The 24,934-nt window shown below is 42.4% G+C and overlaps 1 protein-coding gene across 1 annotated transcript in view; it reads right to left on the bottom strand.

The window, feature by feature from the left end:
- LOC124616617 (probable cytochrome P450 6a13) overlaps positions 1 to 24,644 on the bottom strand; it is a 181,061-nt gene extending 156,417 nt beyond the window's left edge. Inside the window, exon 1 of the mRNA XM_047144940.1 lies at positions 24,462 to 24,644. Within this exon, the coding sequence (XP_047000896.1) occupies positions 24,462 to 24,644 (183 nt within the window). The remainder of the gene's footprint in view (positions 1 to 24,461) is intronic.
- Between the last annotated feature and the right edge of the window lie 290 nt (positions 24,645 to 24,934).

Below are 24,934 nucleotides of genomic sequence, written 5' to 3'. Positions count from 1 at the left end.
CCCCAATTTAATGTTACAGTACACAGAGATAAAACAAAAACACGTGCCTCTTCCTCAAGCTCCCAATTACACCTGACGATATTTTCATTGTTGTTCAAATGGCTCTGAGCGCTATGGGACTCAACTTCTGTGGTCATCAGTCCCCTAGAACTTAGAACTACTTAAACCTAACTAACCTAAGGACATCACACACACCCATGTCCGAGCAGGATTCGAACCTGCGACCGTAGCGGTCGCGCGGTTCCAGACTGTAGCGCCTAGAACCGCTCGGCCACACTGGCCGGCTTCATTGTTGTTGCATGAAACAATCCACAATAGTACCAAACCGTGGATTCTTTACGACATATCCCTCACGTGCTTTGATTCGGTTGAGAACTGTATCATAAAGCCGTTGTTTCTCTAATATGACAAGGTAGGCCACAGCTGTTGTAGTTAGTCCTTGATATCGAGCACACTGGCATTTTGTGGGAGCTGACGCACAAACTAATACACATGTACCATTCAAAACATTGAGAGAATGTGACGTTTTCCCACGTCGCCGCCATACCCGCCGACAGAATCGCCTGGGGTAGAGCAGACCTGAGACTTATCGCAGAGTACAGTGCGGCGACCCTCAACATCGGTCCATACTTCCCACTCACGGCACTACACCAGATGCAGCCGTTAGTGTCGTGGTGTCAATAGTAGTCTACTCATGGGACGCTATACTCCCCTGTCCGGCAGCTCCTAGTCATCGACCAGTGATGCGGGTGCGGGATGGCACAGAATTTTGGCGCGACTACACCGAAGAGCCAAAGAAACTGGCAGACCTGCCTAACATCGTGTAGGGCCCCCGCGAGCACGCAGAAGTGTCGCAGCACGGCGTGGCATGGACTCGACTAATGTCTGATGTAGTGCTGGAGGATACTGACATCATGAATCCTGCAGGGCTGTCCCTAAATCCGTAAGAGCATAAGGGAGTGGAGATCTATTCAGAACAGCGCGTTGCAATACATCTCAGACATGATCAATAATGTTCATGTCTGGGGAGTCTGGTGGTCAGCGGAACTGTTTAAGCTCAGAAGTGTCTGTAGCGATTCTGGACGCATTTTTATGCTGGAATTGCTCAAGTCCGTCGTAATGCACAACGGACATCCGTCCTGGGATACCCTGTATAGTCAGAACCTGTTATTAACTTTTAGGACTGGGCTAAATGGAACCAAATTCTTGAGACTATGCTTCGTCATCTAACCTGCAAGACCAACGAATCGTAATTTCTTGAGCAGTTCTCCCGAACTTCTGAACTGCTGACATTACAGCAAGTTTCGGTAAGCATTTCTCAGAGGTCAATAACGAAGTGACATGATATACCATCGAGTGGCTGAAAACAGAAATCATGTCTGAATCGTCGATTAACTTTGCTATCATATTTCACTTTGTTGCCAACTCTATCCTATAAGCTGCCCCGCTCTCTGGAAATTACATAAAAACAACAGGAAACAACTTTTATACCTTAATAAAGAGTGTACATAGCTCTGGAATTATGCATTCTACAGCCCATGTTTATCAGGCAAATCTTTCTTGTTTTGGGCCATACTACTAACTCTGAAAGTTTGTCAGCACGCTGTAGGTAAGGGCGTGACTCATGTTGTGCAACATAGCAGTGAGTCGCACACACCTGTTTAATGTACACTGAGCAGCTCAAGGACCGTAGAAGCAAAATTGTTATTTCTGTCCTTAAATCAAGTAAAAATAAGACTACTTCTGGTTAATTTTCGGGAATACAAATTATAGTAAATGATTTAAATGAATTCAGAATGAGGATTTGTCAGCGGGCGACATTAACGAGCTGTCCGCGAAGCACTATGAAGCTACAGCGTGTTTCTGCCAATCAGAATGGCAAAATTTACTTGCGCTCGTCTCGGGGCTCATAGCCTTCGTGCGCTTGTGCGTGCTAGTAAAAATGTAATTTACATTCGTTAAGAAATAGAGTATTTCAAATAATGATTGCGATCTGCCGTAAACAACGTTTCTATAAGTTTCAAAAATTTTAGTCCCTTCCGATAATCTTAAAAATTCCGTATGGCATGCTGAACAATTGTTATTCCGAACTTCAGATGACTAGACATTGGTGAGTTGTGTAGTACAGAGCGAGCAAAAACTGATAACCCTTGTTGTATTTTAGCCGGCCGCGGCGACCGAGCGGTTCTATGCGCTTCAGTCCGGAACCGCGTGACTGCTACGGTCGCAGGTTCGAATCCTGCCTCGGGCATGGATGTGTGTGATGTCCTTAGGTTAGTTAGGTTTAAGTGGTTCTGAGTTCTAGGGGACTGATGACCTCAAATGTTAAGTCCCATAGTGCTCAGGGCAATTTTTTGTTGTATTTTAAACACGTTTATTGACTGTTGAAAGCTGCTGGTTTCTTTAAACAAAAAGTTACAAGTTCTGTACTTGCGCATTCCACTATTGACAGCATGTGATTTTTGAATGAAAGTGATGGAGTCAACAGAGGGTAAATATGTGTTTTACGCCAAGAACTGTATGTTAGGGCGGACAATGTATCTGTTTAGGAATTATGAAGATCAGAATGTAGGACGAGCGTTTAGTCTCGAACTTGTTTTATGCGGTAACTTCAGTCACACGTATGATAACGAACCCTCTTTGTAGCAGGAACCACAACGTTTTACGTGCCTTGCTGACATACATAGTGCAGCATCTCTTTTAAACAGGTTTTCCATGTTGAACTACACTACACGTCGCTTCGGGGCAGTCAGTGCTTTTAAAGAAACTAACAGAGGTAAGTGCGTAAATTACAATACGCAGATCAAACACCCTCCGTTGCAGGTAGTATGTATGTCCCGCAACCACACTGCCCAGAACACATGGTAACTATCGGCTCTATTGGCGATAAATATATCTTACTTCTTTGAGCATGTCCACAGTGAGCCTGTTCGCTATGGTCATAACGCAACTGGATTAATATTGATTACGAAAGTACAAAGGACAACTAAAGAAAGTAGAAAGATTCAAATGTTACGTAAAATAGATAAAGTGGCAGTAAGAACATGACACTTTTACCTCTGGCCGTGTGCATGCAGATTAACTGTGGTGCAAGTTTAGAAACGTAGTGGACTGAGCATATGATAGTTATTTCCTTCGATAGAACAGTGTATGATGTGTGGAAATCACCTTCGCTTACAGTCTCTATTAAAAAATTTCTAAAGAAACAGCGATTACTGCAAAAATATGTACAAAACAAAACAAAGGGTTACAGTTATATGCTAAATGAAACGTGTTTGACTGCCAGAAGAGCAATGCATGAAGCCTTCAACGATTACTTACTGAACGATCTCTCACGAATCCCAAAAGAAATTCTGGTCGTATGTAAAGACCTTCGAAGCCGTCAACAGACACTCATGGACGACAAAGGATCCGAAACTGAGGGCAAAAAAGCAAAAGGAACATTTTCAAATGTTCCTTTACCAACGAAATTACAGCAGCCTCACTTTAATACTTATACTACTGCAAGTACAGGATGTCACAGGAGAAATTGTCAACATTCACAGATATGACAGGAATGTTCATTTCAAGCAAGAAACTTATCCTTATTCCGAATGCTTTCCGAGATAGAACACGTTTAATGTACATTTGTTGTTGGGCAAGCGCGCGCACCCACGTGTCTTACCAAATCAAACTCTTTGACGTTGTAATCTAGGCCAAGCCACCTCGTTGCTTTCAAGCTCTTTGCTCGGTATGTCTTTCTACCATTACGCTGCCTCGCAGAACACGCAGTTGTCTATGGTGAGGGATTGAGAGTGCATCAGAGGCAACCACCGGTTAACTGTGTTTGTGCACTCGCTGGCTAAAATGTCACATATCTGTACTAACGAAGAATATGGAGATACGGTGTATGTTCACGGCTGCTGTCTATCAGAGTTTTCAGCACACTGCGTGAAACACGTATTCTTCCACGTTCCCATTTCTTCTGAACATGTGGTTCAACAATCTGCGCAGGAACAGCAACGCATTGTGGAAATGGGGCAGCATTGCCCTAAAACCAACACACAGCGACATTCTGCACGTAGAGTCCGCACAGGATACTGTCGGTGGCTGATTCACAGTGACCAATTTTCGTCCAAAGGTCTGGGCGAGTTCATTCGTTTGTTCGGAAGGGGAGGCCGATACTGTCTGTCGGCAATAGAATCGAAGTTCACTCCCTGTAACTTTTCTCAAACGATTTTACAGAAACTGTTTAGCAAAAGAAATTTCTTTTTTTTTTTTTTTTTTTACTTATAGCTTTTTATGTCAAGTTCATGATGATGTGCCCATCATTTCGTTAATCGTCATGCTTTTTGTGATATTTACGTGGACGCAAGACACTGCGCGAAATTCGAAAAAGTTTGCAATGAAATATGGGGGTCGCTATGATTTTATGTATAGTATATTACATAATACTTTAGTGCATATGAAATTTAGCTAACATCTAATTTTTCTTTAGACTTGGGTGGAGGTCTCTGTCACCAGTCTCGAGAAAATTGATCTGAGGCAGCACGCTCATTTGCGATCGCGCTGCGTCAGCGATATAGCCAGGTGAAATATCCACAACGTTCTTCATATTTCATAAAATGTTTGAGATACCGAAATGAGATTTTGGCAAACGATAGCACGCAAAACTTCATTATCTACCGTGTTATTTCGCTAACTACAGGCTTGTTCGATGAAAGAATCTGATTTTAACGGCCACAGAGAGCTGGTGAACGACAAATGCTATGGGTTTTGAAATAACATAAGTGAGGACATCACACGTTTCTTTTGTACCTAGGATGAGCTTTCTCATGAGATACTGACCTTACGTTTCCTCAGTTCCTAACTTAATAAACCATTGCTTTAGATTTCTCTCATATTTGAGTCTGCATAACACGTTAGTGAGGTGTAAACTCCGCTGTGTTTTGGCAAAAGAAGCAAAGTTTGATATAGCAACAAGAGAAGTGCGTAGGTTGTACGCATTACTCGCCACTCGTGTCTCTTGTCTCAAAGTTACAAATGGTTAATAAGCCAAGCGAAAATAAATCACTGCATTTTCGGCAGAATTCTTTTTAGATACTAACCAAAACAGAGGTAACGTATTTTTGAATGGTCACCACGCAAGTGTCGGCGTGGAGGGCCGCACTTAACATTTACAAAAAAAGTGAGTGTAGACTTCAGTTTAGAACGGGACTACCCCTCCGCGTTTATCACAGTATTCTGCACAGACTCACAGACATTTGTATGGCGAACATTAAATACGTAAAGTTGTACCAATTTCACATATAGCGTTCCCACAATCATCGCATTGACTACAATGCCACACGACTTGAATTTTATCACTGCTTGAATGACAATCGTCATTTGCTTCCATTAATACTACTCACTGCTGAAGTCACGTTTACACGGAATTGTATCAACAACACATGTAATAATCACCGACGGTCACAGAAAAAGCCACATGCTACAGTGGAAACCAATTCCCAAGTTTGATTTTCGATCATTGTTTGCTGCGGCACGATCGGTAACATGTTCTTAGGTCCAGCTATTAGGCAACGTGCAACACAACACGTTCTCTCAAGAGTACACAAATGCACTGATTGGTTGGTTGGTGGTTAGTGTTTAACGTCCCGTCGACAGCGAGGTCATTAGAGACGGAGCGCAAGCTCGGGTTAGGGAAGGATTGGGAAGGAAATCGGCCTTGCCCTTTCAAAGGAACCATCCCGGCATTTGCCTGAAACGATTTAGGGAAATCACGGAAAACCTAAATCAGGATGGCTGGAGACGGATTGAACCGTCGTCCTCCCGATTGCGAGTCCAGTGTGCTAACCACAGCGCCACCTCGCTCGGTAAATGCACTGATGTTGACAATAGCCCGCATTTCGTGGTCGTGCGGTAGCGTTCTCGCTTCCCACGCCCGGGTTCGATTCCCGGCGGGGTCAGAGATTTTCTCTGCCTCGTGATGGCTGGGTGTTGTGTGCTGTCCTTAGGTTAGTTAGGTTTAAGTAGTTCTAAGTTCTAGGGGACTTACGACCACAGCAGTTGTGTCCCGTAGTGCTCAGAGCCATTTTTGTTGACAATAAGGTATTTGAACATTTATTGTGAACTGTATAACAGCTGTAATATGATAATATGATATGTACGATAATACTTTGAGGTGAATGTGTTAAAAGTACATATTCTCCAGTCGATACTTTGTAAAATGCATGTTGTGATGTTTATTAAGTGTTGTACATGTGTGAACCAGTTAATTTATTAAATAATACATAAAATAAATAAAAATGTAGATTAACTGTGTTCTGTTTTGAAAACCATTCGGAATAGGGCTTATATCCGCATGAAGTTTTTGCTTCAAATTATCATTCCTGTAATACCGCGGAACTCTGACCATTCCCTATGGGGCAACCTGTCTACAAACGACATAGATATTAGTGTTATGGGATTGTGAAACAGCTCAAATCACTAAAACTGAACAACGCATCAGGGCCAGATGGAATTCTTATCAGATTATATACAGAATTTTCAACTGTGTTAACCTCTCCTTTAATCATATTACAGTGTAGATCTCTGACTGCGAACTGTGCCCAGTAGATAGCAAATGTCTCACCAGTCTTCTAGAAGGGTAGCAGAAGCGATGTACAAAAGTATCATACAATCTGTTTAACACCGATCTGTTACAGAATCTTAGAACAGATTCAGAGTTCGAACACGAGGAGATATCACGAACAGAGCGACATTACCCATTCCTTCCAGCATAGCTGAACCCTATCTACCACTTTCCCGCATCATATTTTGCAAGCCACTCACTAAGGCCATCAGCTAGATGCGGTAACTCTTCGCTTCCAAACACTGTTTTATGCAGTACCATACCAACTCTTGTCAACGAAAGTACTGTCATTAGGGTACAAAGAAACATTGTCACCGGATTGAAAATTTTTTGGTAGGGAGACTGTATAAAGTTATCTTGGATGAAGAGTCAGTGGCAGAACCAGAAATAATGTCATACATGGCCCAGTAGACTGCGCTGTGGCCTTCGTTGCTCATGTTGTATATTAATGAAATAACTACACACATCAGCAAAATTTTTGCAACACCCCAGTATGCCTGTTCATGTACAGTCCACAGCTCGTTATCTAGTGGCTAGCGTTGCTGCCTCTGGATCACGGTGTCCCGGGTACGATTCCCAGCCATGTCGTGGATTTTCTCCGCCTGGAGACTGGGTGTTTGTTGATCTTATCATTTCATCATCATTCGGTAAAGTGGCGAGACTAGACAGTGAAAAAGATTGAGAATTTATACGGGTGCTCATAACTACGCAGCTGAGTGCCCCACAATCCAAATATCATCAAAAAAATGGTTCAAACGGCTCTGAGGACTATGGGACTTAACATCTGAGGTCATCAGTCCCCTAGAACTTAGAACTACTTAAACCTAACTAACCTAAGAACATCATACACATCCATGTCCGAGGCAGGATTCGAACCTGCGACCGTAGCGGTCGCGCGGTTCCAGACTGAAGCGCCTAGAACGGCACGACCACACCGGCCGGCCAAATATCATCACCACCGGCATGTCTATATACTAATCGGAAGGTAACCCATGACATTGTTTGTAAACATATATACAGACACCGTGAGCACTACCCACAGATAGAACGCCGCATTCGAAAAGATAGCCGCATTTCAGTTGAAAGCAAAATCTCCAGTATGGGCGCATGTGAGGCGTCTGTGCAACATTAGAGTGAATAACTGTCATACCACGAAGGACAGTCGCAGCCAATGATCAAATCTGCATCATCACGTTATGCGTTCAACGCTTGTCAACCGGGGAAGTTGTTCGACGTGTGTACCGAGATCAAATCGGTTCGAGATAACAGGTAGTGCTGAGGGCTTACAGCGCACAGGCTTTTCTCGTTCAGTGGGTGCACAGGATTATCGACATCTACTACATTTGAGTCAAAGGAACCACGGACTGAGTGCTTCAGAAGTGAATTTGGCGTTCTAAGAGGCTGCAGGACCTTAAGTGTCGCAACAGACTGTTAGGAGACTATTGAATTATGCGAATTTCCATTCTCGACACCAGAACACCATGGACTCCGTTACGGATGGGCAAGATATCATGCAGAATGGACGCCCCTAGGTTGGCGCCGGGGGTTGTTTCAAATGGTTCAAATGGCTCTGAGCACTATGGGACTTAACATCGGAGGTCATCAGTCCCCTAGAACTTACAACTACTTAAACCTAACTAACCTAAGGACATCACACACACCCATGCCCGAGGCAGGATTCGAACCTGCGCCCGTAGCAGTCGCGCGGTTCTGTACTGAAGAGCCTAGAACCGCTCGGCCACAGCGGCCGGCCGGGGGGTGTTTACGGACCAATCTCTGATCTGATAATCACAGACAAAGTGTTTGCAGACAACCCGGTTACAACTCGAACGCCTTCAACACAGTGTCGGCGATGGTCAATAAGGTATGGTCTGGGGTAGCAACATATGGGGGCAGTTGTTCAGAGCAATATCACTGGAATGAGATTTTCACTCTGCAGCGGAGTGTGCGCTGATATGAAACTTCCTGGCAGATTAAAACTGTGTGCCCGACCGAGACTCGAACTCGGGACCTTTGCCTTTCGCGGGCAAGTACTCTGCCAACTGAGCTACCCAAGCACGACTCACGCCCCGTCCTCACAGCTTTACTTTCGCCAGTACCTCGTCTCCTACCTTCCAAACTTTACATAAGCTCTCCTGCGAATCTTGCAGGACTAGCACTTCTGAAAGAAAGGGTATTGCAGAGACATGGCTTAGCCACAGCCTGGGGGATGTTTCCAAGTTCTGGCGGAAGTACAGCTGTGAAGACGGGGCGTGAGTCGTGCTTGGGTAGCTCAGTTTGCTCACGAAAGGCAAAGGTCTCGAGTTCGAGTCTCTGTCCGGCACACAGTTTTAATATGCCAGGAAGTTTGAGTAATATCACTGCTCTACTATACAGGGATGAGATTCTGCAACCAATAGTGGAACCCCGTCGCCAATATTTCGGTGAAAATTTCATGTTGATGGAGAATAAATCGCGTGCTCATCGTGCTGTTCTCGTGGACACGTTCCTTCGGCTTGCTGGGATCATCAGAATGGAATGGCCCGCTTGTTCCTCGGACATAAACGCAAACGAACGTGTGTGGCATCGACTGAAGCGTGATATTTTTGGACGTCGACAACGAGCACGTATTCGGCGCAATTTGAGTGGAAGAATCCCCGTTGAAGAGAGTGACAATTTGGGCCAGACATGGCTTGATGATCTCTCCGATAGTATGTGCGATCCATCCTGCAATACAATCAAGTGTGTGGGACTCACATAAAGTAAGTCTAACAGGGGATACTGATCGTATGCAGTACAAATGATGAAAGGTTTGTTTGACCATCAGGAGAGTGGCTCGGAAATGGTGCAAAGCTGAGCTGGCACACGTCTGTGGATATACGCCACGTATCCTGCGAAAGCCTACTTCCGAAGTTTTAACAACCAATATTGGGTGAAGAATCTAGGATTGTACAACTGTCTCCTGCCTGCCTTTCCTGCTGGGGCTGCGAAAACAAGATTAGACTAAATACCGTGTAAAACTGGGCATTGAAGAAGTCTTCTTCGCGCCCTCCATATGAGAATGGAACAGGAAGAGAGCCTAATACATTGTATAATCGAAAGTGTCCTGTGTCATGCACTTGACAGTGGTTTACAGAGTTCGGAGGAGGCTGTAGAATCATTGAAAGAGAGCTTCTTTCACTGGTAATCAAGAAATAACCTTCTATCTTGTAACAGGAAAAAATGGGCTTCTGTACACAAGCTAAAAAGATAGCTCAGTTTTAAAAGTTAGTATTCCACGACTTTTCGCCATTGTTCTAAATTTTTCTACAGCGATACTGTTTTCGAAATGTTAATATTCGTATTTAATCTGTCACTATAATGTCATTCATGAAATCAGTTTTTAAGAAATGTTGACGTTGCAGATTTTAAAAGAATTCCAACTAGGAACGACGTATTTTCTCGGATGTCTGTATTAATGTAGATTTTTTGTAATTAACCACCACCATAAACTTTCTTTAACTGATAAGCAATAAATTTCTTTTTTGTAAAAACTGAACAAATGTTTTGGAAAAGCTTGTACGTAACTCAACAGTGCCAGATCTCTTGTCGAACAAATTTAAATAATACCACTTTCTTGTATCAAACCTTTTTTTTTTCAAGTAAGAAGTACGCTATCTAATATTTCTAACGATACGAATAGAGATATTTTAACTCTGATCAGTCGTCAGCATGGAAATCTCACAGATGAGTTAATGAAAAGTCGATATTCGATATATCAGTCAATTTCGCAATTACTAGGCACACATTGTTAACTAGGTAGCTTCTGCAGTCGCTAGTGGATAGTTCTCAGCATGGTACAGGAATAAAATCTAGCGAAAATAGACAGTTGCTTACATCCTGGGTAACTCGAAAAACCAAATTAGACGTCACCTAAGGGTTAATAGAGGCATTAAATACACGCAATAATAATCTGGAACATTTTGCCAGCAAATTTATTACGAGGGCGTGCTGAGAACTAAAGTCTCCCGATTTTTTATGTGAAAACTCTTAAAGTTTTTAAATAAAACATAGTTTATTAATACTCAACACCATTATTTTTCATGTCTACATATTTATTCCTGAACATAGTCTCCCTGGTGACTTTCTTCCAACGAGAGACCAGTTTGTTGATACCGTCACTGCAGAACATTTGACTTTGTTGACAAAGCCAATACCTCACCTCTGCTTGCACCGCTTCATCGCTATCAAAGTGAAGTCCTCGAAGTTATTCTTTAAGTTTTGGAAAGAGATGAAAATCGTCTGGGGACAAGTCGGGATATGTGGAGGATGATCTATGACAGTGATCACAAGGCGTCGGATTGTTGCACATGTCGCAGTGTTGTGTGCTCCTGGCACTGCCGTGCTGAATGAGAGAGTGTTCCATGTGCGGACAAACTCTTCGAATTCCTGCTTTCAGTTTTCTGAGAGTTTCTCTCGCCCATCGACATTGTTACGTTTCACACCGCCACGTCACACGCTACAATTGGGAGCCATTTCGCCACAGAAGGTCGCAACTTGCGTCAGCGAAGCGGGAAATTCGACAGAGCAGTAAGCATGACATTTAATATACCAACGGATATTGCGAGCATAGTAAAAAATTCGGAGGCGTTACTTTTCAGCACGCCCTCATAAACAGTCTGCATGGCAAGAAATCTAAAATGGATATAAAATAATATGGAACAATGTAAACTGATGGCTGAGTGATGAAGAGCTTAACATTGCTTGGAACCGGTAGAGCTATATCGAATTACGATAATTGCAACAGTATGCATTACGTAAACAACTCAAGCAACATTTTTTCAGGTGAGTCCTACAGCAGCTTCAGTACCTGTTTCGCATTGCCGTGTGTCCATCTGTTAAGGTAATTAAGTACATAGCCCAGAAAATTATATTTAGAGGCAACAATGAACGTCATGCAATAATTTTAAAAGAAGTACTTCATTTCACCTACCCCCATGAACCATGGACCTTGCCGTTGGTGGCGAGGCTTGCGTGCCTCAGCGATACAGATAGCCGTACCGTAGGTGCAACCACAACAGAGGGGTATCTGTTGAGAGGCCAGACAAACGTGTGGTTCCTGAAGAGGGGCAGCAGCCATTTCAGTCGTTGCAGGGGCAACAGTCTGGATGATTGACTGATCTGGCCTTGTAACGTTAACCAAAACGGCCTTACTGTGCTGGTACTGCGAACGGCTGAAAGCAAGGGGAAACTACAGCCGTAATTTTTCCCGAGGGCATGCAGCTTTACTGTATGGTTAAATGATGATGGCGTCCTCTTGGGTAAAATTATCCGCAGGTAAAATAGTACCCCATTCGGAACTCTGGGCGGGGACTACTCAAGAGGACGTCGTTATCAGGAGAAAGAAAACTGGCGTTCTACGGATCGGAGCGTGGAATATCAGATCCCTTAGGTTAGAAAATTTAAAAAGGGAAATGCATAGGTTAAAGTTAGATATAGTGGGAATTATTGAGGTTCGGTGGCAGGAGGAACAAGACTTTTGGTCAGGTGAATACAGGGTTATAAATACAAAATCAAATAGGGGTAATGCAGGAGTAGGTTTAATAATGAATAAAAAAATAGGATTGCGGGCAAGCTACTACCAACAGCATAGTGAGCGCATTATTGTGGCCAAGATATACACGAAGCCCATGCGTACTACAGTAGTACAAGTTTATATGCCAACTAGCTCTGCAGATGATGAAGAAATTGATGAAATGTATGATGAGATAAAAGAAATTATTCAGATAGTGAAGGAAGACGAAAATTTAACAGTCATGGGTGACTGGAATTCGATACTAGGAAAAGGGAGAGAAGGAAACACAGGAGGTGAATATGGATTGGGGTAAGAAATGAAAGAGGAAGCCGTCTGGTGGAATTTTGCACAGGGCATAACTTACCATAGGTAACACTTGGTTTAGGAATCATGAAAGAAGGTTGTATTCATGGAAGAACCCTGGAGATACTGACAGGTTTCAGATAGATTATATAAGAGTAAGACAGAGATTTAGGAACCAGGTTTTAAATTGTAAGACATTTCCAGGGGCAGATGTGGACTCTGACCACAATCTATTGGTTATGAAATGTAGATTAAAACTGAAGAAACTGCAAAAAGGTGGCAATTTAAGGAGATGGGGCCTGGATACACAGACTAAACCAGAGGATGTGCAGAGTTTCAGGGAGAGCATAAGGGAACAATTGATAAGAATGGGGGAAAGAAATACAGTAGAAGAAGAATGGGTAGCTTTGAGGGATGAAGTAGTGAAGGCAGCAGAGAATCAAGAAGGTAAAAAGTCGAGGGCTAGTAGAAATCCTTGGGTAACAGAAGAAATATTGAATGTTTTAACTGATGAAAGGAGAAAATATAAAAATGCAGTAAATGAAGCAGGCAAAAGGGAATACAAACGTGTCAAAAATCAGATCGACAGGAAGTGCAAAATGGCTAAGCAGGCATGGGTAGAGGACAAATGTAAGGATGTAGAGGCTTATGTCATTAGGGGTAAGATAGATACTGCCTACAGGAAAATTAAAGAGACCTTTGGAGAAAAGAGAGCCACTTGTATGAATATCAAGAGCTCAGATGGAAACCCAGTTCCAAGCAAAGAAGGGAAAGCAGAAAGGTGGAAGGAGTATATAGAGGGTTTATACAAGAGCGATGTACTTGAGGACAATATTATGGAAATGGAAGAGGATCTAGATGAAGATGAAATGGGAGATACAATACTGCGTGAAGAGTTTGACAGAGCACTGAAAGACCTTAGTCGAAACAAGGCCCCGGGAGTAGACAACATTCCACTGGAACTACTGACGGCCGTGGGAGAGCCAGTCCTGACAAAACTCTACCATCTGGTGAGCAAGATGTATGAGACAGGCGAAATACCCTCAGACTTCAAGAAGAACATAATAATTCCAATCCCACAGAAAGTAGGTGTTGACAGATGTGAAAATTACCGAACTATCAGTTTAATAAGTCACAGCTGCAAAATACTAACGCGAATTCTTTACAGACGAATGGAAAACTGGTAGAAGCCGATCTCGGCAAAGATCAGTTTGGATTCCGCAGAAATGTTGGAACACGTGAGGCAATACTGACCCTACTACTTATCTTAGAAAATAGATTAAGGAAAGGCAAACCTACATTCCTAGCATTTGTGGACTTACAGAAAGCTTTTGACAATGTTAACTGGAATACTCTCCTTCAAATTCTAAAGGTGGCAGGGGTAAAGTCAGGGAGCGGAAGGCTATTAACAATTTGTACAGAAAGCAGATGGCAGTTATAAGAGTCGAGGGACATGAAAGGGAAGCAGTGGTTGGGAAGGGAGTGAGACAGGGTTGTAGGCTCTCCCCGTTGCTATTCAATCTGCATATTGAGCCAGCAGTAAAGGAAACGAAAGAAAAGTTCGGAGTAGGTATTAAAATCAATGGAGAAGAAATAAAAACTTTGAGGTTCGCCGACGACATTGTAATTCTGTCAGAGACAACAAAGGACTTGGAAGAGCAGTTGAACGGAATGGACAGTGTCTTGAAAGGAGGATGTAAGATGAACGTCAACAAAGGCAAAACGAGGATAATGGAATGTAGTCGAATTAAGTCGGGTGATGCTGAGGGAATTAGATTAGGAAATGAGACACATTTTAAGTAGTAAAGGAGTTTTGGTATTTGGGGAGCAAAATAACTGACGATGGTCCTAGTAGAGAGGATATAAAATGTACACTGGCAATGGCAAGGAAAGCGTTTCTGGAGAAGAGAAATTTGTTAACATCGAGTATAGATTTAAGTGTCAGGAAGTCGTTTCTGAAAGTATATGTATGGAGTGTAGCCATGTATGGAAGTGAAACATGGCCGATAAATAGTTTGGGCAATAAGAAAATAGAAGCTTTCGAAATGTGGTGTTACAGAAGAATGCTGAAGATTAGATGGGTAGATCACATAACTAATGAGGAGGTATAGAACAGAATTGGGGAGAAGAGGAGTTTGTGGCACAACTTGACAAGAAGAAGGGACCGGTTGGTAGGACATGTTCTGAGGCATCAAGGGATCACAAATTTAGCATTGGAGGGCAGCGTGGAGGGTAAAAATCGTAGAGGGAGACCAAGAGATGAATACACTAAGCAGATTCAGAAGGATGTAGGTTGCAGTAAGTGCTGGGAGATGAAGAAGTTTGCACAGGATAGAGTAGCATGGAGAGCTGCATCAAACCAGTCTCAGGACTGAGGGCAACAACAACAACAACTTCATTTTACCCGTGACTCACAGGTCCATGGACACTTCTGAGTTACGCGCTACAAGGCCCTTCGAAAGCTACTCGCAGACGTAACACTTCATCACTAAAAAAGCGGCTTTTTGCAAACCTCTAAGCACAGACCAAAGGCAGTACGGTGAGATTGCTGGAACAGCTCTTCTTATCGTCTTTGTGGCGCTGTTGCGTTGTATCTCACCGCCAACGCTTCATAAGTAGATGCACCCACACTGGGTGCTTACGTAAACCCACCTTCATGTACGGGACCGCTAACACAAGCTTGTAAGGTCGCGCTAGACTATGAGATGCGCGATTCGAATCCCCGTGATGGCAGAAATTTTCGTCGTCACTATTTAGTGGCCTAAAGGAGGAGAGGAGCTGGTGTACAGTTTGTGATCACCGAAAGTTGCGCCATTTGTCGTGGGTTAAATTCAAAATATCTCCGCGTCTCCCAATGCACATCTGCAGTGTCGTAAAATACGTCTGTGTGTCACTGTTAATGGACCGTCTGTCGCACGCGACGAACCTCTCACAAGTAAAGCTCTCTAACAATACTCTTGGATTTTGATCGGCTTTGAATGTGTTGTAGTGTAGACCAAAATTAGAGAAACACATTTTTATACGCGTTTATATGGCCGTTAAGAGGGTGAAACACGCCCTTGGAAAAACTGAGTTTAATACTTATGAATGAACACCCTCGAAAAGGTGACACATATTTAAAAAAACTTCAAATACTAGTTTGATGGTCCTTAATGTACGTTACAACGGTGCACGGAGATCTGTCTAAAAAGTCGTTTCTTTTCTAAATCCCCTATACCCCACCTCCCCTACTACTTTGTTTTTCATTTCGACATTCGATTAGCAGTAATACGTACAGCATCAGTAACACCATATGCAATCGCGTATATGAAATGGTATTCCCAACGACACAGCTGGCGGAAATCAGCTAGAAATATTTCTATATCGTTCTACACTTGACCGATGTTTCTGCACTTCAGTGGCTATTGTCATGATGGGTCATTTAACAAGTCTTTCTCATTGTCAGGCAAATATATCCTAAATATACAGGGTGTAAATTTTAAGTTGACTAGAATAACTCGAAAAATAAACTTCACACGAAAAAACGTATAGAATCCGAAGTTGATTATTTTCGAGGGGGACATTGCTGGCGCTAAAATTAGCCCGCCACCCCAGCCCCCTGGGGGTGGGGCGGGAGGCAAATAAAAATTTCAAATAGGAACCCACATTTTTAATTGCAGAATCAGATTCTACATAAAAAACAACATACATTTTGTCTTAAACATTTGTTTTGATTGTTGGTAGTTGGCGCTGTAATTCAAGAAAATCCATGTCCTTATTTTCCCGTGGAAAATGGTTACGGATAAGTAAAAAATACTTTTTTACTTCGTAAATTTTGAATCGCGAAAACTAAAACTGTCCCTCTCTCCCCATAGTATGGGGTTTGAGAGAGAGAAATGAGAGTTTTACAAATGTTGACCCAGTCCGAATCTGCGGAAAAAATTAATATTTGGCTCAACATTTGTAAAACTCTAATTCCTCTCTCTCATACCCCACCCTATGGGGAGAGAGGAAGAGTTTTAATTTTAGCGAATCAAAATTTTTCATTTCCCACGCAAAAATGAGAACATGGATTTTCTTGAATTACAGCGCCAACTACCAAGAATCAAAACAAATGTTTAAGATAACATGTACATAGTTTTTTATGTAGAATCTGATTCTACAATAAAAAATGGGGGTTCCCATTAGAAATTTTAAAGTTGCCTCCTGCCCCACCCCCTAAGGGCAGGGGTGGCGGGCTAATTTTAGCACCAGCACATGTCCCCCTAGAAAATAATCAACTTTGGATTCTACACATTTTTTCATGTGAAGCTTATTTTTCGTGTTTGTCAACTTAAAATTTACACCCTGTGTATCGTACATATATTGTTCTATACGTAAACGTATATTTTTTATTTTAATTTTATGAAGTATGAAATATCTTGTGTAGGATTTGCGTTGTCTTTTTACACTTGGGGTACTACTTATTATTTTCAAGTTGCGACCTTCTCAGATTTAATTATGTTATATTTGAAACTGTTTGTACATTACTATTGTAACATTATTCTAAACCTGTAAGATAATAAGAAATGGACAGAATCGTTTGGGTAAAAAAAATTGCTGACTGCCCTTTGATTTGGAGAATTTCTAGCTTATTTCTGACGTCATCAACAGGATCATTAAAATCGCAGATTTTCGATGATCCTGCAGTCACTAACTGCACCTAGGTACTAGAAGTTGTAAGAGAGTACGCAAAATAAACAAAGAAGTTTACCGTTACAGGTAGTACAGAGTTATTTAAAAATAATTTTGCTATTTGAGTAAATACATTGACAATGTTGAACAATGCTGTTATCATCTAGAAAAGATAATTAAGTACATACTCTGATTTCGACTTCACAATTGCGTAATCTCTGACTTCGACTTCGGTTCCGATAAAATCGTCGTCGTCGTATCTCTACAGAAGCGATATTCCCAGTATAATTTAATCGCAAAGATAAATGCGGCAGTAAACGAATGAATTATTCTGCACGGAGTCACGTAGAATTTCTTACATCAAAACACCTACCAAGCAGTGCTGGTCCACGTTTCAAAGTCTGTCGATATAGTTAGGGCTCAGCCTGCAGAATATTGACTAACCCACTACAAACTGGTAACTCGCAATCACAGTTTGATACATGCAATCACATCACACCTGTTTATTTTTGTTGTATACATCTACAACCATCAAGCAGCCGATAATCCACATTGTTGAATTCGATTTCCGACGCATTACAGTGATTCGCAACACAGTTCTTACAAAAGATTCCAGCAATAAAAAAATACCACATCTGCATTAATTCCGGATTCCTAAGGACCCCAAGAGGTATGTAACATCACAGTACCGGGCGGCTTAATTACGATTCTCTCGTAAACTACAGACATTTACTGAAGATGAACGTTTCTCATGATTGAAGAAATGACATCTGAGAGTAGGGTGACTTGTAAAATAACGAAGAACAACAAACACCGTGTGAGACGCAGTTTATGTTTATTCAGATTTATTCGACCCTTGCCAGATGTCACCTTCATACACAAATCTAATCCTGTGAATCCTAATTCGCTATTAGGACGAAGCTTCAACTAAAACCTAAATTAAAGCTTCGGTCTGGTGATTAACTGTGACTCGCAGTAATTAGATTAAGATCTGAAGGTGGTCTTTGGCAAGTGGTGAAGCCGGTAATCCTAATAAACATAAAATGCTACTGACACGGCGTTTGTCTTTCTTCATTAACGTTTATTTTCGGGAGTACAAAATGACTAATGGATAGAACAAAGCCGCGCCGAGCTGTCGCGCGGCTTCAGCGACACCCCCGGGATAACAAGGCCGCCCAGCAGTGTTAGTGACGTCACACTAAGCGGCCCATAGCCGACGCAGCAGTCCACGGACACCTCCGTACAGACGCGCCTGATGCTAACGATCTGTCCGTCATACAGAAAGGAGCGAACTATAATTCGAACCAAAGACCAAATTATGTATATTCTTGTAAACAGCATAAAGGTTCATAAAGAAATACCGATTACATATACGGGCAGGAATAGGTTCTAGAACTCCTCTGAAAAGTTTTTATCTTCAGTACCAGAATGAACATCAAATTGTCAGGTTTTCTAAATAGAAAAGCACTTTGTTAGTAACAGCAATAATGAGACTTGCAGTTGGTGATTTCTACGTGGAAAAGGAAATAAGCTGTAGAGAGATTGAAAATGGTAAGTAAAGAGAGCCTCAGCCTTTTGCTCATATTCTTACATGTAATGCACTTGGCTGTATTTCATTTCCTTACCTTTCATAACATTTTTAATATTGTTTCAAGAAGTGTATCTTCAATAGCAGAGTGAACTTCAAATTGTCAGGCTTTTCTTAAAGGAAAGAGCAGTCCCTTAGTATCACAGTGCAAGACAGAATCTTGTGTTCAGTGATGTCTATGTTAAAAGGAGAATATTTGATATCTATCTTTTGTTTCCATTCTTTATTACTGGGGATACACTTGTAAAAATTCTTGAAAAGAGCTGTCACCATGAACATATGAGTAAATTCACAATAGTCATGTGTTTTATGAGATAAAGCGAACTCTTGTTACCTTATTGTAAACGAAAGTTGTGAGGGTTTTGCTATGTATGACAGTGTTTAAGATAATTTACTTTCAGTGTAATAGCTTGAAAATGTTAAGTCCTGCTGTCAATTGGCATTTGTCACCACCTGTATGCGAGTTTTAAAGCTAAATAGTGTTCTGACAATTATAAAATACTGGCAAAGTTCCTCAATCGATTAAACTTATTCCTGCCCGTATATGTAATCGGTATTTCGTTATGAACCTTTATGCTGTTTACAAGAATATATATAATTTGGTCTTTGGTTCGAATTATAGTTCGCTCCTTTCTGTATGACGGACAGAAGATGGTTAGCATCAGGCGCGTCTGTACGGAGGTGTCCGTGGACTGCTGCGTCGGCTATGGGCCGCTTACTGTGACGTCACTAACACGGCTGGGCGGCCTTGTTATCCCGGGGGTGTCGTGTTGAGGCGCCATGTCACGGATTACGCGGCCCCTCTCGCCGGAGGTTTGAGTCCTCCCTCGGGCATGGGTGTGTGTTCTTCTTACAAGGGAACCTCCTCATCGCACCCCCCTCAGATTTAGTTATAAGTTGGCACAGTGGATAGGCCTTAATAAACTGAACACAGATCAGTTGAGAAAACAGGAAGAAGTTGTGTGGAACTGTGAAAAATTAAGCTAGATATACAAACTGAGTAGTCCATGGACCATATACGCAACATGATGACACTGTGCGCTCAGGAGCGGCGTGGTCCAGTGGTAGCGTGAGCAGCTGCAGGACGAGAGGTCCCTGGTTCAAGTCTTCTCTCGAGTGAAAATTTTACTTTCTTTATTTTTGCATAGTTATTATCTGTCCGTTCGTTCACTGACGTCTCTGTTCGCTGTAATAAGTTTAGTGTCTTTGTTTTGCGACCGCATCGCAAAACCGTGCGATTAGTAGACGAAAGGACGTGCCTCTCCAATGGGAACCGAAACCATTTGATCGCAAGGTCATAGGTCAACCGATTCCTCCACAGGAAAACATGTCTGATATATTCTATACGACACTGGTGACGGCATGTGCGTCACATGACAGGAATATGTTGTCGACCCACCTAACTTGTACACTTGGCGAATGGGTACAAAGATTCTTCTACCTTGCCCGATTTAGGTTTTCTTGTGAATGTGATAATCACTCCCAAAAAAAGTGATGAAAACATTAGAGTTTGTCACATAAACTGAAAATAAAAAATTAAATTCTTCACTCGATGGAAGATTTGAACCAAGGACCTATCGTTCCCCAGCTACTCACGTTACCACGAGACCACACCGCTCCTGCGTTCCTAATGTCCTTGATATTGCATATCTTCCCATGAACTACTCAGTCTGTATATTTTGCTTATTTTTTCACAGTTCCACACAACTTCTTCCTGTTTTCTCAATTGATCTGTGTTCAGTTTTTCAAGGCCTGTCCACTGTGCCAACTTATAACTAAACCTGAGGGGGGTGCGATGGGGAGGTTCCCTTGTTAGCATAAGTTACTTTCAGTAGTGTGTAAGTCTAGGGACCGATGACCTCAGCACTTTGGACCCTTAGGAATTCACACACATTTGAATATTTTTGATAGCACAAAACAACACGTTTTGCAGAAAGAGTTAGTGTACCCAGACTGTGACACGAAGTGTAGGCCGCTACACTTCGGGCACAATCAGTTTAAGAACAGCACCACAACTGCCGCTGAAGAGAGTATTGCCACACGGCCGTGACGATAAAATAGCAAATGCAATAAAACTGGATAGACAGAGGAAACCACAATCCTCACTGCATCAGAGTGACAACTTTAGACACAGTAACAACAGAGTCTTCAACACAGATGTCTCTTGAAGATGAAATAATTAGATTAGATAATAATCATTCACGTGTTGGAACACCGAGTGAAATGTAAGAATGTGTCAACCCTCAGCACGCGTGCAAAATAACGACGTGACAAGAAAAGTGCCCGCCATAGTAAGACATCCAACCACAGAAGTATCGTAGAGGCAAAGTCATAGATTACAAGCATATTTTTAAAAATATTAGATCTAAGTTTAAAAAAAATACGCTATTGAGGATAAATCGGGAAGTAAGGTGGAAAGACGGAAATAAGTTTGAAAATAGTTCTTCACAAATATGTTGTAGCTTATTTCATTATGAGATTTTACTCTGTTTGCATTTATTCTGCGATAATTCAGCTTTCTTGATACTTTATTAACGCACCAGACGCAGTAATGTATTAGCTTGGTGCATAAATTCGTACCGTTTTTTCGTAAGTTTAATAAACAAGTGATAGGCATAACAGAGACTTTACTCATCAATAATATATTCTCCATCACTATTTACAACAGTTTGACAATGCTGGGGTAACTTTACCATTCCGCAAGTGCAGCAAGCACGTTGTATTGTGGCAAAGAACTCGTTGCGCCATATTCGGAGCGCATTTTCATCCGAATAGTACGTTGCTTGAAGCTTGTTCGACAGAGAGTGGAAAAGGTGGAGAATTGAGGGTGCAAGACCAAGTGAATAAAGTGTTGCGGAACAGCTTCCCAGCCAGTGTATAGTGTTTTTTATCTGTCAAGCGGAATGCTCAAAAAAAAAAAAAAAAAAAAAAGGTTCAAATGGCTCTGAGCACTATGCGACTTAACTTCTGAGGTCATCAGTCGCCTGGAACTTAGAACTAATTAAACCTAACTAACCTAAGGACATCACACACATCCATGCCCGAGGCAGGATTCGAACCTGCGGCCGTAGCGGTCGCTCGGTTCCAGACTGTAGAACCGCACGGCCACTCCGGCCGGCGGAATGCTCGTGGCGAAGTATCACTCCACGCATTTCTCCAATTGGCACTCTATTTTCTATCGTCCACTATCTATATCCAAATGAGAAAAAGACAATATGTGCAGTCAAATAGCAAGTAATGACGATCTATAAATAAACTCATAGCAACCGGAATATCAACACGAAAAACAAAAACGCAACGAACTGATGCTCCAACCTAATATATTAACTGTTTCATAAATTGCTTACAATAACAATTAAAAAGAACAATGAGATTGTGGGTCCGCCTTGATGCAAAACACTTGTGTTATTTATTTATTTATTCGCAAAGTAGTTTTAGCGACAAATTTCGCCTCATCTGTGGGTTCTTTGACTCTTAGACTTGCAGAAATAGCATTGTTATAATACATCGTAAAACATTATTATATGTGTACTGTTTGGTTCCAAATATTGTTTCCTGTGAATAATTTTATAACACCTAATTTACTATAAGCAACAGCATGGTTTCACGATTGTTGCCGCTGTTTACGGTATATCTTCCGCGTTCTTTTGTTGCAGTTTTTCTCAGTGTACCCCATTGCATCTGCAACTGTATGAGCGGCTATTAGTACACAAAGACAAAAACGTGAACTTGTGTATGTCAGCGTTTTACAGTTGGGATTGCGGCAGTGTTGTGGATAGTTTCGGTGTGTACTAGGTTGATACGTAGTTTGTCACGAACGCAAGTTCGTAGCACGGCTTGCAGCTACTTTGTGACGCAGAATAACATTACTTTCGCACCTTGTTCGAAGTCCAAAATATTACGCCATCGTGCCGTTCACGTGTGTCGCGAGAAATGTATTGCATATTGCGAGGAGGTTATGAAAATTGTAGTGGAAGCTCTGACGACTCTGTTTCCTACTTACACTCAGTCGCAGAAGTATTCGGACAGTGGGAAGTTTCACAATGAGTACTCGAGAAACACTCACTATGAACCCAAACATATTTATTAGCAATATATATGCGTAACAACATTAATTACAAAGGAATTATTGTATTATTTCGTTTCCAAAACATAAATAACAGAAAAATTAACAACAAAAATGAAACATCCTGCACACCCTGCTGCTACAAAAGTATTCGGACACTGTCCAATAAATGTTCATAAGTTGTACGACGAAAATGTCAATACCTTGTGGGTCCACCTTTCATTTTCAATACCTCCTCCAGTCTACTAGGAATACTTTCCACGAGTTTTTTCGTGAAATCTGGGCCTATATTTGCCCATTGTTGGCGCAGTTTCTCTTTCAAGGTCTCCTTCGTATAGATGTTGTCCGCGCGGAGAGTCCGTTTCAATTTATCCCACAAATGTTCGACTGGGTTAAGGTCTGGTGATTGGGGAGGGGGATGCAATACTTTCGGGGAATTGAAGAGCAACCACATTTGTACAATATGCGCTGTATGCTTGGGATCATTATCCTGATAAAAATGAAAGTTGTTCGCAATACCTAGATGTCGTGCACTCTGCTTCAAAGGTCCTCGCAGTATATTCAAATACGCTTCCTTGTTCATCGTATCATTAATGAACACTAAATCACTCACACCACTGCCGGACATGCACCCCCACACCATGATGCTCCCACCTCCATGCTTTACTGTTGGTTTGAGGTTCCTGGGATTCAGCTCTTCATCGGTCTTTCGCCACACGTCTGCCTTTCCGTCGCTTTGCCATAATGTAAATTTACATTCGTCGCAAAATATCATCCGATTCCACCAAGCCTGATCGTATTCGTCGTATTCCCTCGCAAGCTGCATACGTTTCTTCTGGTTCACTGCATTTACGAACGGCTTTCGCCGTACCACTCGACCATGGTACTGCGATCCGTCGTAGTACTCTCCGCACCGTTTCGGGATGAACTTTTATACCAAAGTCTCCCTCCACCTCACTTGCAATTCGTGTGGCAGATATTTTCGGATTCTGTTGTACCTTTCGCACAATCACACGTTCATCTCTCTGTGAAAATGCCCGTGGCCGTCCTGTACTGCAACGGAATTCCAGTCCGTCTTCTTTCTCGAACCGTTTAATAATGTCGTGAACTGCACTTTTCTTCATGTTCACTATTGCGGCAATTTCCCTGCAGGTTTTCCCCTTCGCATGATGATAAACGACAAGTTGCCTTTGCTCGAATGTAGAACACTTCCCTCTGCGTCCCATCGTCGACCTGCACAGGCTCGCGATACGTGTTTACGAATCATCGCTATCGTCTCGCGGAAATGGACACACTGCAGTCGCTTCACCCTCTGTGAGTGTCGGAATGAACTATTCTCTCACGTTGTCCGCCTTGGTCCGAATACTTTTGTTGCACCTTCCCATGCCGTTTTCAGGAAATATTACGTAACAGACACATGTCCAACAACAATTCTTCGTATTTGACGCGTGTTTCATGTTGCGACATCGTACCCAGAGTCCCAAATACATTACAAAGTGCAATTTCTGTATTTGTTCATGCGGCAAACAGCAAAATTATGCGCCGTTACGTGTCGTCTGAATACTTTTGCGACTGAGTGTATGTTATGACGTTACGAGATGGCCGGTTTTCTCGCCACCTGGTGCGCCACTGTCATACGGTAAGACATTCCACAGCAGAGAGCGCCGCGAAAGTATAACATCACGCTGTACAGGGCCGGAACGCTTACCTGTGTCGGCGGCGCCCCTGAAGTGAGTCCGAGGAAGCGGCCGCTGTGAACTTGGCTCTCCCACTGTTGCCCCCACGCCTCGCACTGCCGCAGCCGACTCCAGGTACAACCGCCGACTGGCCCATTACGCGGTTGCCCGCCTCCTTTTCCTCCAGCAGAACAGACCTTGAAAGGGTAGCGCATTACTTCGTCACGGTCCAGCGACTGCACGTGATGCAGACGTCAGCTACCACGCCGCTTGTTAACTTTTTGACTTTGCGCGTCTCTGGAAAAACCTCTGCTCTGGGCCTGGGTCGAATGTACCTACACTTAAAAAAGTGGAAAGGGTTTAAACCGCCGACACCTTGACCGAACGCTTCCGAACTAATACTTCAGTATTGTGCCGTAGTGTGGCACATTTGTCACGGCCAGCGCCTTTGACGTTTGCAGATCATTCCATAAATTATCTGGGAGTAGGCATTAGGAGTGATTTA

This window comes from Schistocerca americana, chromosome 5, assembly GCF_021461395.2.
Source record: "Schistocerca americana isolate TAMUIC-IGC-003095 chromosome 5, iqSchAmer2.1, whole genome shotgun sequence".
NCBI classification, from domain to species: Eukaryota; Metazoa; Arthropoda; class Insecta; order Orthoptera; family Acrididae; genus Schistocerca; species Schistocerca americana.
This window is presented reverse-complemented; position numbering and strand designations above follow the sequence as displayed.